The sequence below is a fragment of the Strongylocentrotus purpuratus genome, unplaced genomic scaffold (assembly GCF_000002235.5).
Source record: "Strongylocentrotus purpuratus isolate Spur 01 unplaced genomic scaffold, Spur_5.0 spur5_scaffold_2, whole genome shotgun sequence".
NCBI lineage: Eukaryota > Metazoa > Echinodermata > Echinoidea > Camarodonta > Strongylocentrotidae > Strongylocentrotus > Strongylocentrotus purpuratus.
In genome coordinates, this window is record NW_022145605.1 from 31085490 (window position 1) to 31106762 (window position 21273).

Consider the following 21273-nt stretch of genomic DNA (forward strand, 5'->3'; position numbering starts at 1 on the left):
GATTTAAGTGTCTGTTCAAATTTCAATATGTATAAAAGATCTTTGTTTTTTTGTCGGAGAAACTTATTGCCTTTGTCATGACTAAAACACCTACTTTCTGCTGTATTCATGTAGCCATACTTGAAAACTCATCATATCTTTATTCCCAGGTTAAAAATGAGAAAATACACTTGGAAATCATGTACATGTACATGCATGGTGTCTGACAGTTTGATAATCTTTTCTTCATCAGGTTCGATGAAGGGTTGGTCCAGTTGATCATGAATATATCAGAGAGGGAATCACGTCAACTTCTCACTCAGTGCCTCACCAGGAATAAACCAGCTGAATCTATTACATCTAATGTACCAGTAAGTAAACCTTAAAGGGATAGTTGAGTTCTGTTGCAGAGGGCGCAACACAAAATAATTTTTTTGTGAGATAATGAAAAACTGAGTGTCAAATTTGAAAGAACATACAATTTAAATGACAAAATCATCTTTGTTTGATTAAAATCGGTTCAGAGATGGCTGAAATATCCATAAATATAGCAATTTCTAATACTTGTGTACCACCACAAATATTAGATAATTTGAAAAAACAAAATAGCGCCTTTTACGTCGTATTTCAGCCGATGTCGATGTTTGCTTTTTTGTTGGCATTGTCATGTTGGTTATATTACGCGCAACCAGCCGGCCCATGTATTGTTATTTTTAATTAAATAATTAATGAACGGTCACCATATTTTTTTGAAAGTAGAGCTGAATTAGTATGATCGTATTGGCTAAATTTCACACATTTTGGGGTTTAAAATTACCTTCATAGCAATTTTAGGTTCTAAAAGGGCTCTAGAAATGTCATAGATAAGAATAAGAGCAATAACCATGCACTTTGAAGGCATTTGCGGTTTGAAAACAGAACACAACTGTCCCTTTAACTAATCATGGGCCCTGTAACATAAAAACCAACTTACAATCAATTGTGAAAATCTGTTGTATCTCCAATCTTGCAGCAAGGAATCCCATCTTACCTGGCATTGTGTCCATCTGAAAAAGAAACTTAATCAAAAGACTCATTTTTTTTTAAATTTACGACTTATGAAGAAGATTTGATCAACTGTAATTTGTTATGTTACTGGGCCCATATGTAGTAATCTTTTCTGAATAATTGACGAATCTGCCAAGTTCAGTATATCGTCAACTGAAATATATTTCCTCTTACTATAGCAGGACAAAAAACATGGAACAACATTCCACTTTGTAGTGGAGGGACAACTTTTCCCGCCACCTGCCAAAGATCTCTTCTTAGATACCTTCCTCCCAAGTTCTAATGTGACCTAAGACATTTGTTTTGTATACTGTAATTGTATGTGTAGATTGAGCATACTACATGTCTTAACATCTGATGTTTACATACAAAACTACTTTGAATGGAAATTGGATCCCATCCCTATCTTCCCATTGTTTCATAGACGCAGGCTATGTTAAGGGGTAAACTGTCCCTCGGATAGGACGTTAAATTGAGGACCTGTGTAGAGGAGAGTCACCGCCTTTACACGTTAAGAACCCTCTGCACTATTCGTATAAGAGTAGGGGGAAACCCCCGTGTAATGGTCCACCTGCACACCCAATCAGTTATACCGGGAGGAGAGACTCAAGGGTTACAGTGATTCAGTTTGCTTTTCGCCTCCCATGCACAAGTGACGCCAAATACTTGATAATAATAATAATAATAATCTCATTGCTTGTACAGCTTGCCAGCCCTTGTCAGCAGTTCCTGACATCCCTTGAGATACACACCTTGCAAGGCATCATCATGAGTGATGAGAATGAGGAGGACGGGACTGCCACCGGTGCTACTCCCCAAGGGGCTACCTCTCTCAAGCCCTGTTCAAAGGATGTAGAGAACACAGTCCTCAAACTGGCTACTAAGATTTTCAACGGATGTGAACAGGTGAGAAATTGTGATAGTGATGATTTGATGGTGATGTTGATGGTGGTGGTGGTGGTTGTGGTAGTGAGGATGATGATGGTGATGATGGTAGTGGTGGTTATGGTGATGATGATGATGATGATGATGATGATGACGATGATAATGATTATGATGATAATAGTAATGATGGTGATGATGATGAAGATGATGAAGATGATGGTGGTGATGAAGATAGTGATGATGATGTGATGGTGATGTTGATGGTGGTGGTGGTGGTTGTGGTAGTGAGGATGATGATGGTGATGATGGTAGTGGTGGTGATGGTGATGATGATGATGATGATGATGATGATGATGACGACGACGAATACGATGACGATGATGATGATGATGATGATGATAATGATTATGATGATGATAATGGTAATGATGGTGATGATGATGAAGATGATGAAGATGATGGTGGTGATGAAGATGGTGATGATGATGATGATGGTGATGAAGATGATAGTAATGATGATGATGATGATGATGATGGTGGTAATGATGGTAGTAATGGTTATGGTAATGATGATGATTATGATGATGAATACGAATACGATGATGATGATAATGATACTGATGATAATGATGATGATGATGAAGATGGTTGCGCCAATGCTATAATCTGTATCATTCAATCAACCCAATACATTTCAGATTCTTGAGACTCTACTGAGCATCTGCAATGACCTGATGAACTCTGGCCAGGCCAGTCAGATGCAGGTCCTGGACCGTGTAGTGAAGGGAACCATCCTGGGCTATCTCCTACCGGGTCTAGTCACAGCCCTACGTCATCCTAACCTGCGCAGTCTGGCCCTAGCTGAAGCCCTGGTCCCGCAAGTTGTCAGACTTGTGGTCCTCATCAGTCAGGTAAGAAGTCTGTAATCACAGATTCTGTTTTAAATTTGTTTTGAAATCACAACTTCATAAGTAGATGAAAACTTGCCATTTCTGTTCAACTCCTACAAGGACTTTTCATACCTGTGAAGACTCGAATGTTAACGATTCATATTGGTAACAAATTTTCATTAACTATTGTTCATCATGGAAGGCAATGCAGCTATATCACCCAGTTATGATGGTAATGCATGTTTTATTTTGATTCCGTGGTAGTGTAATATTTTATGTCTGCACTTTTATTCTGCAATGAATTAGTATTAGCTTTTTGCGTAGTTCTTAAGCCGTGCTTGTCCAGTCTTAATTATGTGGTACTTTATACATCATTTCTAAAACATATTAATATACTTCCCCCCTAAATAAATGTATAAATAAAGGTATACGTACATGCAGGTAGGAACATGTAGGCGTAAAATGATTTAGATAACAAGATAAGAATGTGCAAGTTATAGTCCTAAATGAAAGAACAGTTAATAAGGCATTAATATCTCCAAACTTGGTCAAATTCAAGCAATAATATATCACTTCATGTGCATATAACTTGTTTATAGACACGTTCAGATCTCAAAATTTCACCCATATACTTTTTTATTTGAATGTACTCTTCTGTTTGGCAGGTTGCCATGGCAATAGGAAACACTTCTTATCAGGAGAAGAAGATGGATAAGAACAGCTCTCAGCCCCATGATGTGGTCACAGACCTTCTCGCCAGTCACATCAAAGACAAGTGAGTTTCAATCTTCATAATATTCTCATGATACAAACTTGTACCCCCCCCTCAATGTTCCCCATGACATATGTATTGCCAAACATTTTTGTTCTCCTTCTTTGTTTGTGTACTTTTTGCCTTTGCAAACCCTAGACACTCCAGGGGGGCGTTTCACAAAACTTGTCACCAGTGACAAATGACAGTTTTTGTTATAAGCTACTGAAATTCTTGCTTATGATTGGTGATCAGCAGATTTGTCACTGATTTTAGTCATTTGTCTTTGAAAAAAAGGCTTTGTGAAACAGGTCCCTAGTATCAACGGGTAACTCTTAACAGCTGGTCATACCAGCCGTCCCTGTAAGTGTGCTCAGATGATGTTAGATACCTTTTGAAACCAAATTCATGTAACATCATCCATTGGCTACCAAAATGTCAAAATAATTCTAAGGTCAGGGATTTGAGCCCCAACACAGCACTTATATCATTCAGCAAGCCAATAATCTACATCTGCCCCTCATGACCCAGGTGCTGTAAGTGGGTATTTCTTGAAAGCACAGTGGCCGTGGTTAGGAGGGTACTCTCTAAAGTCCTTTGGAAGGGCATAGAGGTGTCTATTCTATTGAGATATGTGTTATAGAAGAACAGAATACAGTTGTTTTAACATATTTGTGGCTTACACCCAGTAAATAAGATGGATTAATCGATCTGTATTGAAAAAAACAAGTCAGAAAATATCTTGGAACCAGCAGGACTTTTTTCTGACTTGTTTTTTTAATACAGATCGATCAATCGATCTTATTTACTTGGTGTAAGCCACAAATATGTTTGAATAATTGAAATTTCTCCCAAGAAGCATTACATTTATAAAATAATACAGTTATTATTAACATTCTAAACCAGTTTGCCTGAAGTTCTTATTACTTATTATCCTGTTTACATTTTTAGGAGTGAGAAAAATTGTGAGAACTACCTGACCAAGCTGCGAATCCCAGCCCCATGGGCTGCCGGTAAGACGGTGGAGACCATTCACCCCGTTAGGGATAACTACAAGTTCAGGGAGACTGTACACATCCCCGGTGCAAGATGTCTGTATCTGAGGTTTGAGCCACGCTGTGCATCTCAGTATGACTATGACAAGGTAATTTAATGCTCCGCTGTACTACTTGTAGCTACTTGCTCCCTCTATATAGAAAACAATGCCAAAGCGGTGCCTGTTGGTCCCCCATGATCCTCTTTTTCGTATGGTAATTGAGAGCTGAGTTGATTAAATAACCACCTGTAAGTGACCACGCTGGGTGGTCTAATCCCTCCTGGCCAAACTAGTGCAGACTAGCTTTGAAGAGAGGATCAGTACTACAAAGTAAGAGAATAGCACTAAAGAAAGACATACATGTACATTAAACAGAGCTTTTTTATTCTCCACTCCTGAGAATGAAATACAAGAAATTACAGAACGCTGAAATCAAACTATATAAGTAGGAATCTATTCTCTTATTACTTGATGCAAAGCTCTTTTGACTGCAAGTTTTGAGGATCAATTTGTACAATTTTTTTTGTTTTTATTATCTATGCTTATTCTTATGCTGTAAATTTTCAATCTGGTCCTGTTATACTCTCACCTTATCCTAATTTCTAATTTTCAGTTTCAGTTTTAGTTTTTGTGTAGGTGGCAGCACTAATAAGGCATTTCCTTTCTAGCTGTTTCCTCATTCTCATAAATACTCACTTTTCCCAATATTTTGTCCAGATTACCTTTTTGCTGTATATTTTATTTGTATGAATGTCTTTGTAATGTGTGTTATTTTGTCTTTATTCAGTATGTATGCGATACTGTATGTTATTTTATCTAAATGTTTTTTTTTATGACAAATGAAATAATTTTGACTATCTATCTATCTACATGTATATAGATCTAATGAAACTCCATTTGCATTTGATATCACTGAAATCCAAAGCAAAACTCTCTTCAAAGCCCCCAAACTATGAAAATGTCAGACTTATTCCTAAGTAAAGAGTTGTCTTAGCAAATATTGTCATTTGGGAGCCAGAAGGGTGCTAATACATGTACCTCTACTTCCAAGGAAATAAACTTAATGGTCCACACTTTTATGGAGTGCCTGTTGCCAACTCATTTACCCTGTACAGATTATTTTAATCCTTCAATGAAAAGTGTCCAAAAAAATAATTTTGCAATGAAATGGGAAGAAAAAGATAATATGAGTATGAACTAAATTTTTAACAAAGTCTTTGGTATATTTTCTTTGTCATGAATATTGAAGGAGGAAGATGAAACCTAGCATTCCGTTGAAGTGTGAACTAAAATTATTATTTAGTCTGGACTTAGTCCCGGCTTAACTTATGAGAATACCACCCACTGCCTTTTCAGCTCTCAACAGTTGAAATGTTAGAAAGGGTCTCACTCAATGTGATTTGGGGTAGTCGGGCTAACTCGGACCTGGGGAGGTTGCAAATACGGGGCCAAGTTGTTCCGGCATGATTGAATTTTTAAAGAAATCTTTTAGGGTTATGGTTAGGTTTTAGGGTTAGGTTTAGGTTTGGGGTTTAGGGTTAGGGTAGGGTTTAGCATAAGGGTTAGGGTAAAAGTTAGGGTATGCTGGGACAACTTGGGTTAGGGTTACCCACCCAGGCAATAATCTAAGAGTCAGTGAACACGTATTTCCTCAAAATATAAATGCAGTTATTCATTTTTTGTCTTCCTAAAATGTATAAATTATTATTAAGATTTGTTTATTACCAATGTAACTATGTTTTGTATACATTTTACATTGTATTCGTTATTATGTATTGTATTTTGTTGGAAATGAAAAAATAAAAATGAAAAATGAAATGAAATGTTATTTTCTTTCTCATTTTTTCCAACTTAGGTCGTGATCTATGCTGGACCCAACACCAATTCCAGGAAAGTGGTGGAGTATGGAGGCAACACTTATGGGTATGGAAGCAGGAGTGTGCTTGGGTCAGGCTGGCCCAAAGACTTGGTCAAGGTAAGGCAATTCTGGCGACACAACGTCCAATGTCCAAGATTATCAACCGATTGATTGCTTGATTGATTGATTGATTGAAGGATAGATCGCTTGATTGATTGATTGGTTGATAAATTGATATATAAAGTGCATATTAGAAAAAAGTGTACCCAACTTTCATAGGTTATAACCTACATGTATGTGACTCTTGAATCATATATCATGGTACAGGGTAATTACTAATTTTTTTTTGTTGTTGTAAAATAACCATTTCAGGTCTTCTTTATTCTTTTCTTCATAATAATATAAGCATATTCACATTTTTAGCATTCGCCTCCATTTCTGGAGGGATATACATGGTTTTCTAATATTTTCTTCTATTTGTAAACGATAACTTAATAGGTAAACAGGGTAATTACTAATTAATACTCTGTCTAATGTTACCATATTCATAATTGTGTTGCCACGTATGAATGAGCAGCAGGCTTTTCAAAAAGTATTGTAAAATTCGTCTTGTACCAAGTTTGGGCTGAAGCAATGAATGTGGGTCAAAATCCATTATGTTTGTGTTTTCTCATTCCAAAATAACTGCTCACTTTTTTACATTGACTAATTATGCAGTTGAAAAGAAAAGGTGTAAATATCAACTCAGACTCAAGGAATTGCTCATTATAAGACAAATTTATGATAATCTCTTTGTTATGATGATAACAATCTTGACTTTATTTGCATCCCTTGTTTAAGGTAACTCTTCTCATTGATACAAAATGGATCAAGTTTATTAGGGATGGTATCTTTTTTTATGAAAGTCTACTGTCAATTTCTTTGATACTTATTATAATGTGTTCATTTTTGCTTTTGGGTTTAATAACCTTTGACTTTTCATTCGCTATTAGAGATGAACATTCTATGCTCCTTACGCATGTTAAATAGTACAGCGGACAAGTGAGCAGAAAGATATCATGGGACAAAAAATTTGAAGGCTGTTCAAACTAATTGAAGGTTATCGTATGGATTGAAACGGGGTTATGTGAAAGCCTAGATACATTGCATCATTTTAACGATGTAGCACGTGGCAAAATCAAACTTTAAAATGATTTAAGACCGAACAAGCTCATGCATATAATATGGCCTGACCCACATTCGTTCCATCAGCCCAAACTTGGTACAAGGCGATTTTGACAACAATTTTTAAAGAGCCTGGTGCTCAGTGACCCATGACAGAAATCTTATGAATAGGGTATCATTGGACAGAAAATAATTTACTTTTCATCATGACATAGATTTCAAAGTCATATTAGTTATGACTTTTTAATAAGCTGCTAAAGTTGGGTACACTTTTTTTTAAAATGCACACTGTATAGAAAGAGAGAGGGATAGAGGGAGGGAGATGTGATGTGGGGTTTGCGTGTGTGTGTGTGTGGATGGGACTGGTTGTATGGGTATGTATCCTCATCAGAGTGCAGCAAACAAAATACCAGGCACCTTCCTCTTTCATCTCTATCTCCACATCATCTCCTACTCCTCCACATATTCTTCCTCTTGCTCCCCTCCTCTTGCTCCCCTCCTCTCCATTCTCCTCTGCTCCCCTCTTCCTCTTCCTCTTGAACCTTCTCCCCTTCTCCCCCTCCTCTTCCGCCTCTCCCCTCCTCTCCTCATCCTCCTCTTGCACCTCTACCACCCCTACTCCTCCTCCTACTATTCCATCTCCTTCTCCTCCTCCTCTGCACGTGCACCTCCTCCGCCCCCTTCATCATAATTATTGCTTATCATCAATGACTACATCATCTTGGAACTGTTGGCCTTTGACACATTTCAAAGTAATTGTAACTTGTGCCTTACACGGAAACAAAAAGATTAAGATTTCACTTTCTGTTGCAAGTAGGTGTGGCATGATATGCTTGGATGACTCGGTGAAAGTGTAACTTTCACTGTCTTTCTAAAGAATAGGTTCTTTACATGTTATTCTAGGAAGGTATTAAAAATGTAATGTACACAAAATATAATACATCTCAGTATAACAATGTTTGAAATGCTATTGTTATCTAAGAAATATCAGAATGTCCCATACATTTCATAAAAAGTTCATGTTTCTCAAGTTTCTCAGTGTGACAATATCCTGACTGATAAAAGTGAAATCCACGACAAATAACACCTAGATTGGTTTCCCAGTGACATTTGAAAGCATACCTTGTTTACATCTACAGCGAAATAGAATACAACAATGCTTACACATTCAAGATAAGATTACAGCTTTTAATAGCGACCCAGCCTCCCTTCATTTATTTTAAATAGTTATTTTATTACGGTGTTTGTAGCACTGATAATACCAGCACATTCGGCCTTCACTTTACAGGAAAAGTCCCCCTCGGTTGGTTTTAACAAGAGTACATGTAGGCTTATAAGAAGGCACATCTGTATAAAAGATTGAGAAGATAGTCCCCTAAAATATAGGAAAAAATTGCATTTTAAAATTTGAAATCAATCAAATGTTAGCTGGTACGGATGGTTCCCCTCTAATTGATTTTTTGTGCACCTCTCAGGGCGCGACAAACCCGCTTGCCCGACGTCCCGGGGCAACCAAATTGAGCCGTCGGGCAAGTAAATCAAATTATCACTTGCCCGATTCGGGCAAGTGATACTTTTACAGTAATTTCCTAGTGTCCAAGAACTCTACCATTCACCCGTCAACTTCTTACCCGTCGTCAAAATCCAGAAGCAAAAAAGCGATCGTTCCGATTTCGAAAAAACTTCACAGACAGCTAGCCAGCTCAGCTAGCTCAGCGCGCATGCAACAGTGACACTTCAAGCCATGAATGCCGCTCCGCCTCCACGCACGGCCGGCCGTGAGCTAGCTAGAGACAGCTAGCGCGATCGTACCAGCTGCGAGCTTATTCGCGCTCTCTCTCTCTAGCTCTGCAGGCCGCACCGACAGGCCTTTGCTATTCTCTGATTGCCGATTGGTTGAATCACGCCAAATATGACGTCATTATTCTAGGGAAATGAACACGTGCGAATCGGAATGGAATAAACAACAGGGATTTTCTAGTAAGTACAAAAAGTCAAATGTTTGATATTTATTCATAATGACTGTTAATGATTGTGAACATATTATTTAAAACTCGCTGCTCATATAAATCAGATGAATGTTTTTGTCTCGTTTTCAATTTATTACTGCGGTCTCAAGATCCGACCGAGCGAGTCATTTTGATAATAGTATCGAGACCCCCAGAATATAAGCCGTTGTTGTTTTGTTTTCATGGTTTTAGCGACGTTGTTTAGTCTAGTTTTCGCATACTTATCCGAGATTTATCGTAAAATATCTTCAATATTATTATTTAGTAAGAATTTACAAATTTTGGCATGATATTTATAGCAGTGAATGATGAAATAAAAATGTCCGTACTTTATTTAAAATAGTTGATTACCCATTATTTACATGACGTTTCTTGATGGAAGAGTTGACCCAAATTATTAACAGCTGAAAATTAGCCTACGTTTCCAAATGACAGCGGCTTGCACAGACACACATGTGATGTTGCACCATGGTACATGTGGCTACCATTAATGACATGTTTGTATCATATTTTTTACAACAGGGTCATTATGCTTTTTTACATGACTGAATATTAAAAACTTAAACCTGCTTGAACCATTCTACCTTGCCGAGATTCATGTGAATCTGATTATTTATGGAGAATCAATAAAATGCGTTTTTTAAACCTTCAACCATCCTTTGTTGACCATTTTCTTTGACATATTAGGTTATTATTCAGTACAGTTACACTGTACATGTATGTGCATTAATTTGCTATCTAAAACACTAACTTATCATTACGAGATAATAAATGCTTTAACCTCGAGTCCTTTTTCGCTTTAAAGTTTTGGGCAAGTGGAAATATTGTTTGGGCAAGTAAATTGAAAACCCACTTGCCCAACAGGGCAAGTGGTGAAAAAAATTCTTGTAGCACCCTGGGAGGCTCCCATTTATTCTTTACTAATATAAAGATTTCAAGAGATGTGATTCTTTATTTATTCATTCATTAATTAATTTATTTATTGTACAAACCAGTTCAGAGGTGCTAGCTAGCAAGATTACAAAATTTCCCATTTGATTGATTACAACTTTTAAAAATTCATAACTTTCTAAATCCTTTATCAGGTTTTGATCACACTGTTGTGACCTGTTTCTCTTATTTTTCTGCTTTTAGTTAAATCAAGTTGATATCATGGGGGATTTCCCCTTTTTATGACAGGCTTTCCACATTTTGTGGTTTGGCGCAATAACTTTTGATTCAAAGCCCAATTAAATTTATGCCAGATCATGATGCATGCATGAATAGATGAAGATTTTTTTTTGCACACACTGCTTCCATTTCAAAGCCCAATTAAATTTATGCCAGATCATGATGCATGCATGAATAGATGAAGATTTTTTTTTGCACACACTGCTTCCATTTCTGCTTCATGACTAAATTGCAATTGATGTCAGGAGTTATAAAAAAAAGGAACATAAGCGTCACAATCCTTAAATTAGCAACACATTTAGGATTCAAGTTAAGTGTTTATTCAATCTCTGTTGAGGCTAGGTACACAATTTGCAAATTGTATCTTTTGAGTTTTATATACATAAAATAAATATCAGGTCTTATATTAATCCAAGGCCACCAAGGCCATGGCCTTAGATGCCCCTCTCATTGGCCTTGGAGATTTGTTGTGCCCTTTCCCATTCTTCCTATTTGTGCTGTAATATAGGAATGTGCCCTACAGAAAAGTGGCCTTGCCCTAAAAATATTGAAATTTAAGGCCTGAAATATAGAAATTATTACCCGGTAAATACATCACAAATATTTGATCAAATTACCTGTTCTATCTGCAAGGATCATGTACAGTATGCATTACACCCCAAAAAATGTACAAGTATATGTATCTGTAGAGTTGATGTTAAAGGTAAAGACCAGCAATGGTCATGCGATTGCATTGTGAAAGAAACGTTGTGGAATCGATCAGAAAAGGTTGATCATCTAGCATCTAGCATCTGCAAGGTTCTGGAATCATCAAAATGATAAGAAATTTGGCCCATTCTTCGTAAAGTTACAAGCACTATACACAGAAAGATGTATATGGGACTACCCTATCTCTCTCACACGACCATGAGAGAAATAAATTTACCAAATATATGAATTAGTAGGCGGTTTCCCGGCAAATTTTTTATCATCATGTATTAGTCAAAACATATTCTTTCACATCATTGGTAATGAGAGCTTCCATTTCATTTTTTGAAATTGGGGCGTTACCAATACTGGTCTTTACCTTTAATGGTACATGTATACATGTAATTTCATCTATTGTGACAGATGTACATGTACAATGTACCATAGACTTACAGTGTATGATCCCTTCAAAACCAATTGTAAGATTTGTATGTGTAAGGTAAATTATCCCTTTTTGGGGAAGGGGGGGGGGGGTAGCAGGGGTGCCTCTTGATATCTATTAAAAGTTTCCTGCCAAGTCTTGTACAATTCATTTTTGATTGACAATGGTAAAAAAATATCAGTACAGTCAAACATGCTTCAGACCACCTGGATAGAAAGACCATCTGTTTAGATATGAAGACCACATTTCCCCCCCCCCTTGAAAGTGGTTTCTCTTTGAAACATGTACATGTAGTACACAAGCCTTTACATAAAGACCACCTGCCTACATGTGCATAATAATAATATATGATTCTTATATAGCGCACATATCGAAACCACTTTTCTTGACTACCTTGAGCTGTCTTTATATATAAAGGTTTGGCTGTGTTTGTTTGACAATTCTCTGTCTGACCTGCTTTAAGATTCAAGGAATTTGAATCAAATAAACAAAGGTGTAATAGGATGTGGTGGCTTCTTTGTCAGAACCTGTAAAGGAAAACTCATTATTCTATGGACACACAATACCTTGTGACTCAGCTTATGAATATTTCTACTCTCTGATGTAATTGTCATGCTTTATCAACTGTAACCCTTAACCATACTTGTTCAAATTTGTTTGCATACACTATGATTTGTTTCATTTGGGATAGTTAAGTATGGGGCATTGTTGTATGAAATTTAGAGGAAATAATTATTTTCACACAAAGAGTTTTTTTTCTAATGCATATCCCCCAGTGAGTCTTCTGTTTGTAAACAGCAAGCACATCTATTACACTTCTTTTAGATATAAAACTCACTAAAGTCTAATTGATCTGTGAGTAGCATATTGTAAGTCTCTTTTAACATATACAAATCTATACATGTATATGCGTTTCTTTGTGCAGTATACACGTACGTGACAGTTAAGTATGTACATGTAGCAATGTTGTATTAAATTTAGAGTAAACATTTGTTTTCATGCAAAAAGTTTTGTTTCATGTACCATGGAAATATGTACGTACTAAAAACTTTAACACAAATAATAAACCCAAATTACTAGTATTACCCAGGCAATCACACTCTTTCTGAAGTTAAAAATAACAATTTTACAAAATATAATACAGTCCTGTAAATCTGTAATCCTCATTGTTCTCAATGAAAATCAACATCATTTGTCCTAAAACTATACTTGGACCATTTTACAAAAACTTATTAAAAAAAAGAAAGAAATAGTAATGAATATTTCAGTAACCTATTGAACCACTTCAAAACTGTTGATAGTACCTGTAAAGATCTGGTATTAAAGATTTATTGTCAAATTGAAAATTTGAAATGAGGTAAAGAGTTGGAACTTGAAAGAGGAGACCAATGCAGACCATTATATGATTTGATTTATCGCCCAGGCTAAATTTAGTTCATGCTTTGGATTACCTGTCAGACAAATTACTCGGGGGGGGGGGGGGGGGGGGGGGGGGGGGGGGGGGGGGGAGGGGGGAGGGGTTCAAAGTGCGTCCTACAGTACATGTATATGCAATATATTACAATTTAGCTTTATCAAACCATTTCATAACTTCAAGTAGCATCTGTAAAGGTCTGGCAAAACAGATTTATTGTCATATTTTTGCTGGGTCATAAACAAGGGGAAAGTCATCAATTTCATGTCCAGATGGTAATGCATGAAACATTATACACCTACAGTGCTTTTGCCTTATCCTTTATATATTTTGTATACTACTCTGCATGTACATATGTACATGTATAGAGCCTGCAAATACAAGAAGTAAATCAAGAGTACGGAATATATGTTCAAACTGTATATTTTATTAGATACAGCTTATTATGATATACAGTAAGTAATGTACAAATGGATTTAACAAAGAGAAAAAATATAAAATAACTGGCCAACCCCTTTTTTCTCTGCCCTCTTAGATTGACTATAAAAAGAACAAACTACCCAGAAATTTATGTATTTTCTGTTGAGAGCTGAAAGGATGTTAACTCTATTCAAAATGATTTGAGTTGACACTAAACACCCTTCGGGCTTTGGGTTGACGATATGAATGATATATGATCACAGAAGTACATACATGTATAACCATGGGCGTAAATTTGTAATTGATACCTATTGTTCAGGGGGGATGATCTATTCATTCATCCCCCCCCCTGAACAATAGGTATTACGTAAGGATTGACGCCCATACATATAACAGACCAAAGGTTCAATTAGATACGATAGTCCTTACATCCTGTAAGTTATCCCTTTGAAGGAATCAGGGACCAGTTTCACAAAACCTTTTTTCAATGACAAATGACGAAAATCAGTGACAAATCTGTTGATAACCAATCGGAAGTTAGGATTTCAGTAGCTCATAACAAAAATTGTCATTTGTCACTGATGACAAGTTTTGTGAAACGCCCCCCTGTAGTTAGAAAATAATTTGTTTACCAGTAGTCTGAACTTCATCTCATATCTTTTACATTTCTTCTGTTGGGAGCCAGAAGGCATTAAAGATGAAGTTGAGTTCTGGGGGGTGTTTCACAAAGATTCTAAGTCGAACTTAACTCTAAGTTGAACTTAAAAGTTATGGAGAGCCATTTGTAGCCTTAAAATAAAATATATTCAAAAGCGAAAAATCAAGTATTTTAGACTTTCCATAAATTCCACATCAAGAACATGAAATCTCCCATGATAATAGAAAATATGAATAATTTGAATCAACATTTTATGCCTTTTGAAAAAACTTTTACAAAATATTTTCAAGGATGCTAATGGCTTTCCATAACTTTTAAGTCCAACTTAGAGATAAGTTCAACTTAGGATCTTTGTGAAACACCTCCCTGGTCATGCGATTGCATTGTGAAAGAAACGTTGTGGAATCGACCAGAAAAGGTTGATCATCTAGCGTATAAGAATTTGTGTGTATTGCAAGGTTCTGGAATCATCAAAATGATAAGAAATTGGCCAAGTCTTTGTAAAGTTACAAACACTGTACACAGAAAGATGTATATGGGACTACACGAACACAGGGCGTAAAAACCTACCCCCCCCCCCCCCCCCGAGTTTTATGATGTACATGACATATTTAGAATATGAAGGCATTTGAAGAGCCATGCTTTTCAGGGAACATGTCTCATCTGATGTTCTTCCACACTTGCATAATAAGAATAATAACGCTCACAAATTTTTTTTTCACCTCTTCCCAGAACTCAACCTTCTCTTTAATTCTGAGTAAAATTGTATTACTTAAACGCTCTTCTGTCTCCAAATAGATGGTACAAGGAGTGAAATCTGATGTGAAGTTGAACTACAGTTAGTTTAATAGTGATACTGAGCTGTATGGAACATAGGTAGCGATGTATTTACAAATGATAATAATTTCCACTTTCTGCATACACCTGTACAGTATGTAGATTGTTGCAGTTTTCACGTTCAACATCAGATTGGAAGACATATATCCATACATGTACATGCATGTGCCTATGATAATTGCATGTTTAAATTTCAACAACAAATTAGAAGCTACATGTACATTATATACACAGGTTCATAAATACCAATACCGGTAACCAAAATCTTCCGCCCTGATTTTTACAAGTGGTGCGGTATTGTAGAATCTCCTTTATCACCACATAGTCATTGGCAATTTACCAAAAAATTTAGCAGCCCATAATAAGTATATGTGGATTATTATTATTATTATTATTAGTTCATAGCAGCTCTCCCTTCCCCCTACCTCCCGAAAAACCATCATTAACATTAAGTGAAATTTGTTGTCGCAAACATATCTGGTTGATGGTATACTCGGTCATACAAAAGCTTTGAGGTGGTCACTGAAGTCATAGGAAATGATTTGATGCCAAATATGAAGATGGTTAAAGAGATGACAGAGGCAAGAAATGTCAATAAAATGGGCACATCATACTCCAATCAGAGCATATCGAGGGTTCAGTGACACAAAGACGTAACTCCATATTTGCCAAAATGAGTATTTGATATCAAAATGTCCAGAAAAATGTGGGCTTTCCAGGAAACACAAAGACTTAACTCCACTCATCACCCCATTGAAGTCAATGGCTAGTGAAACATAGACTTACATGTAACTCCTTAAGGCCCAAGTGCTCAGTGACACATAAACCGCTTTTTCTCAGAATGGCCAAAACGGAGTTACGTCTTTGTGTCACTGACCCCTTGATATCGAATAATAACATAAGAGTAAGAAGGATGGGTACAGTACATCACACAGATGCTGATGCCATGTCCTGAGTAAGCTCTGTTTTGACACCGCTGGAATAGCTCTTGTCCAAGGAGGAACCATCTCTCTGGTCCTTCCCGATCGACCTGGCAAATCGGGACAGCTCTGGTATGTTATACCACTGGCACTTGATCATGAAACCAAAGATTGGTTTGAAGATGGGGTGCCTCGCCGCATAGATGATCGGATTGACCACACTGTTCATGTTCAAGTTGATGATGGAGACGGTATAGACGATGTAGAAAGCGTTGCTGCGATGAAAGTTGGCGGTCGTGATCACTACGACGTAAGGTAGGACACAGGCATAGAACGCACAGACCACGTAGAGGAGATTCTTGGTGATGGAGATGTCCAGGCGCTTGGACGTTGCCATGCATGTTGCCACGTGGCGCTTGAGGAAAAGAAAGATGAGGATGTAGCAGGTTAGGATGGTGACGAGGGACGCGACAAGTAAGATCGGGACCAGCCAGCTCAGGAAGGGGGCGTTGTGCTCTACGAGGAAGATCCCGCAGATTTTCCCAGAGGCCAGGATCATGCAGATAGGGGCTATGATCCACGACATGACGATCATGATGGCTATGTTCTGAGGAGTGTAGATCTTCTGGTAGACGTTCATCGTCATGGTGATGCGGATGTAGCGATTGACGGCGATCATCGTGACGGTGAAGAGACTGCATCCAAGCGAGGTGATGTTGATGACAGCTGTCGTCACACATATCCCCAAAGGAATATACCCCACTCCAAGCAAATCCATCGACTGGGTAGGGAAGGTGACGCAGGCCAGGAGATCAGCTACGGCAAGGTTCACCACAAAGGCATTCATCGCCGTCTGGAGCCTCCTCGACAGAATCACCGCCCCTATCACAAAGACATTACCCACAATGCCCACCACGGTCATGATCAACAAGGCAATGGACAGCACCACTTTCGTCGGATAGTTGACATAATAATTATGCGTCTCATTGGGATACGTCATGTTCGAGAAGACATCCTCATCGAAAGCTTCTTCAAAACCACTCTCTAGATCCATCTTGAATTCTGCTACTTGTCCACTTTTATATAAACACACAGTCACTCCACTCACTACCAGTACCTCTTCACTTTTGTCAACTGCTTTCTAATAGGGAGTAGACAAGCAACGCCTCAACTGACAAGTATTCTGTAGATGTTATTCAGAACGCTTGAGGGAGCACCTAAGGGCTGGTGTAATTGGTGTCACAATGCAAAATGTCATTAGATCAGTGGCTTATTTCACCCCCACTTATATACCAAGTTTGGTTCCTGGTTGTTTTATGGGGAAGGATGTTGCTCTGGGAAACAGGAATCACCACAAAGCAGAAAGTAATTGAGATAGTCTTGTCATACAAACTTTGTAGTATTGTCACCCAAAGATCTACAAATAGACGATCCACATTTATATGAAGAAAAAAATGTATTATTCTGTCAAACTTATTTGTAAACAACCTTAAGCAAACAACATGATCATAATGAGATCATTTCTTGTGGTCTCTTTATGAAGCTTTTTAAAATGGTTTTGAGGGAGTTTTTAATCCATTGTAGGATAGAGGAAACTTTATGATGTGGGTTTAGATTGGCAGACTACTACATGTATATGAGTTCATTGATATCCTGTTGAAGTGGGTGATTTTACTGGTACGTAACTTTTTTTGGAAAAGTGGGTTTCGAAGGGAAATTCCTGTGGGTTTGGGTTTCTGCTTACCGGTATCTTTTTGGCTCAAATTGTGCTTCAGGAAATTATATAAAGGCAGGAAAGACCTTTTATGGCATTGCGTCACAATTTCTACATATTTCCTGGCAGAATTCTGCTCATTGCATTTTATCTTGCCCTACCTTGAAACTAGTCATTTTTTAAGTAGTACCATGCCGACAGAAATTGCAGTCATTGTCAAAATTCTTTATTTTTCCTGTTATTAGTATGATGGAATCGAGGCAAAAATTTCTCAGTAGGAAAGTGAAAGGCCGCCAACAAAAATCCCTGCTAATTCTAGTAATTGAACTTTGCGGGTTATACAGTTTAATGTAGACATCTCGACTCGATGACATCATCTTATGTGGAGTACGCATATTCACAATTGCTTTACATTAATTATAAAGAACGGCTCATGAATTGCTTCAGCTACATAGGTGAACCTGCATGTATGGGGTCCACAACTCTACATGTTATGTCGTCACTGTAACTTCAACAAATTTGACCCCTGTTGACCCGTAATTTGGAGGGGTGCGGAAAATGAGGTTTTACTTTGCTTTTGTGCAATAATTTTATTAATTTTATTATGCATGTTCACAATTCATACCAAAAGACGTTAAAAGACGGGAGTTACTGCTACGGTATAAGGGATAGAGCCGGGCTCACGATCAATTGGGCAAAAAGAATTTCCATGTTCGGTTTAATAAAATTTGGAGTGGACTTTAAAAGATTATTATTATTGTTATAATTATTAACATCACATGAAAAAGAATAATATAACAAATCATTTTTAATTTTACAATCCATTTTAATTGATTTCACATGAAAAAGAATATAACAATGTTTTATCAAAGACAAGTTGCAACTGTTATACAGTTTAAAGAATAAACACACAGAGGTTATGAAACATACATTGTATAAGCATAGAGCTTGAATCGTTACAACGCCTTTCAAATATATAATATGTGACAAATAAAATTCCTAAAGGGTTGTGAACTACTACTGTACAATATTTACAAAGTATATTGTTAAGTCTAGTAAAATGTCTTATAGATTATAAGAGAATTAAATTTATGTTAGAACTAATGAGAACTGATTTATATATATATATATATATATACATATATATATATATATATGTATATGTATTAAGTAATATCTTACTTCTGTGAAATAATAATACATTTAAGTGCTCTTTTAAAGGAGTTTGGTGATATATTTCAAATATTGTTAGGTAGAGAATTCCATACATCTTTATTCCTTTTTATTTGTATTCTACATTCATTCTACAGTTTTCCATTTATATCAAGTTGTATTTTCATTGGATAGGGTCTTAATAAGATAATGCTCTATGCATTTCATCCATCAGTGATCAGTGCTAAAGCCAGGGTAATAATCGGGAGCGCCAGGAGGGTCAAATCTGACTCACATGAGCGCTATACAAGAACCACCTAATATTATTATTATTATTAGCACAAATTTTTGACCTCACAGCTATTCTCTTTTTTTATACAGCATGTGTCAAACAGATTTTCATGTGATAAACAACTGGAGGAGAAAAAAACATGTTGGATGCTAAATGTAGCGCACATGTCTGTCATGCCATGACACTTTACTACCCCAGTCATAGCGGACAGCCAAGAATGTAGTGCTCTGGCGTATCAAATACCCATTTACATCTGGGTGGAAAGTGGCAATTGTGCATTAATGTTTTGCCAAAGGACATTAGGGTCAGGCTGGGATTTGAACCCTTAACCCTTAGATCGAGAGTCAAGTCACCAAACCACTATAAACCACAACACCTCTACACCTCCACAAAATCTCACATCAATTTCGAGTGGTGACTATCTTTAATCTACTACCCAAAATCATTGAAATCTTGTGACAGGATTTTGGGCGCTTCCCAAAGCAATTAATATGACTATTAATGGTGCTGATAATGATCCACTTTTGATTAGGATCACTGCTTCGAAATGGAACAGCATTTGCACTTCATATGATACAAAGTCTCCTCAAACTTTATGTCTTGCATGTATTGTAATTTAGCTATTAATGTACCACATTGTAAGTACACTCTTTCCAAAATGAATTGGCTACTACAGTGTACATTGTTTGTATTACCAAGTGAGGCAGATTAAATTTCTACCAAACTATTTTTGACCTATGGTGTAATCGCAGTTTCCTTCCTTGTCTGTAGTTTTAACAGTAGTCAATAGTAGATGATTGTATGTATACTGGAACTGGTTCTTTTCTCTTTCCTTTCTACCAACACGCTAAAAGCTACTACAGAAAACCATTCCTGATATAAGGGATGATAAATTTCTGTATAAAATAACAAGGGAAACATTACAAAATTCGATATGATGAGAAATTGAGGTTGGGACATTATTTATAGGCAGGGTGGCCCATTAGCAGCCCCCCCCCCCCCCAATGAAATCCTTGACTAAGAATCATCAGAAGAATTGTTTACTATAATTTGAACTTTAATGGAATATGAACATTGATTTATTAATTCTCATCTTAAGTTGTGAAAACATAATCCAAGTCTACTGACCTGAAATGACATTTGACCTTGACTTTGTGACCTGGAATTTGTTTCATATATGAGTTGTGATACTTGATACCCCCTAGGGCTATGTTCAAGTGTCATGGAATAGGAATTTATACTTTCAAAACCATGATAAAAATTCGAAATCTCAACCTTTGGTTACATTTTGATGTTGATGCCTCAACATAGTCTAAGTTTGTTGACCTGAAATGACCTTTGACCCTTAGTGACCTGATAGTCTACTCACATGCTTGAGGATACTTGATAATCCTTCAGTCTAAGTTTCATTGAATAAAAACTTAAATACTTTCACAATTATATCAAAAATTCAAAAACTTAACCTTTGATGATGATGCCACAACATAGTCTAAGTTTGTTGACCTGAAATGACCTCTGACCTTGACTTTGTGACTTAAAATTCTACTGACATGATTAGGGATACTTGATAACCCCTTAGTTCAAGTTTCATTTAATAAGAACTTATACTTTCAAAATTATACTAAATTAAAAAAAAATCAAAAACTTAACCTAAGCGGCACCTAATGTCTCGCTTTTTGCTACGAAGACGAGACAAAATTACATCACAAATTCTACAACTGTTAGCTATTTGGGACTATGAAATAATGTACATACTCACCTCTAAAGCTCATGCTGCCATGTCACTTTCACCCAAGTATATACATGTACCGGTAGTTCTTTTTGACCGCACAAAAAAAAATCATACCAGAGATGTTGTGTACATTGGTCAGATTAATTTCTGCATTTTAACCATTTTTTTTTTTTTTTTGGGGGGGGGGTGGGAGGAGTGGGTGGCTAATAGTAACCA

General features: G+C 36.8%; 1 protein-coding gene across 1 annotated transcript in view; it reads left to right on the top strand.

Annotated features, from left to right (window-relative positions):
* The window catches only part of LOC586981 (probable E3 ubiquitin-protein ligase HECTD4), a 95366-nt gene that overhangs the window by 20536 nt on the left and 53557 nt on the right, over positions 1-21273 (top strand). Inside the window, exons 15-20 of the mRNA XM_030991221.1 lie at positions 210-350; positions 1732-1932; positions 2610-2822; positions 3467-3576; positions 4504-4696; positions 6444-6563. Coding sequence (XP_030847081.1) covers positions 210-350; positions 1732-1932; positions 2610-2822; positions 3467-3576; positions 4504-4696; positions 6444-6563 — 978 coding nt within the window. The remainder of the gene's footprint in view (positions 1-209; positions 351-1731; positions 1933-2609; positions 2823-3466; positions 3577-4503; positions 4697-6443; positions 6564-21273) is intronic.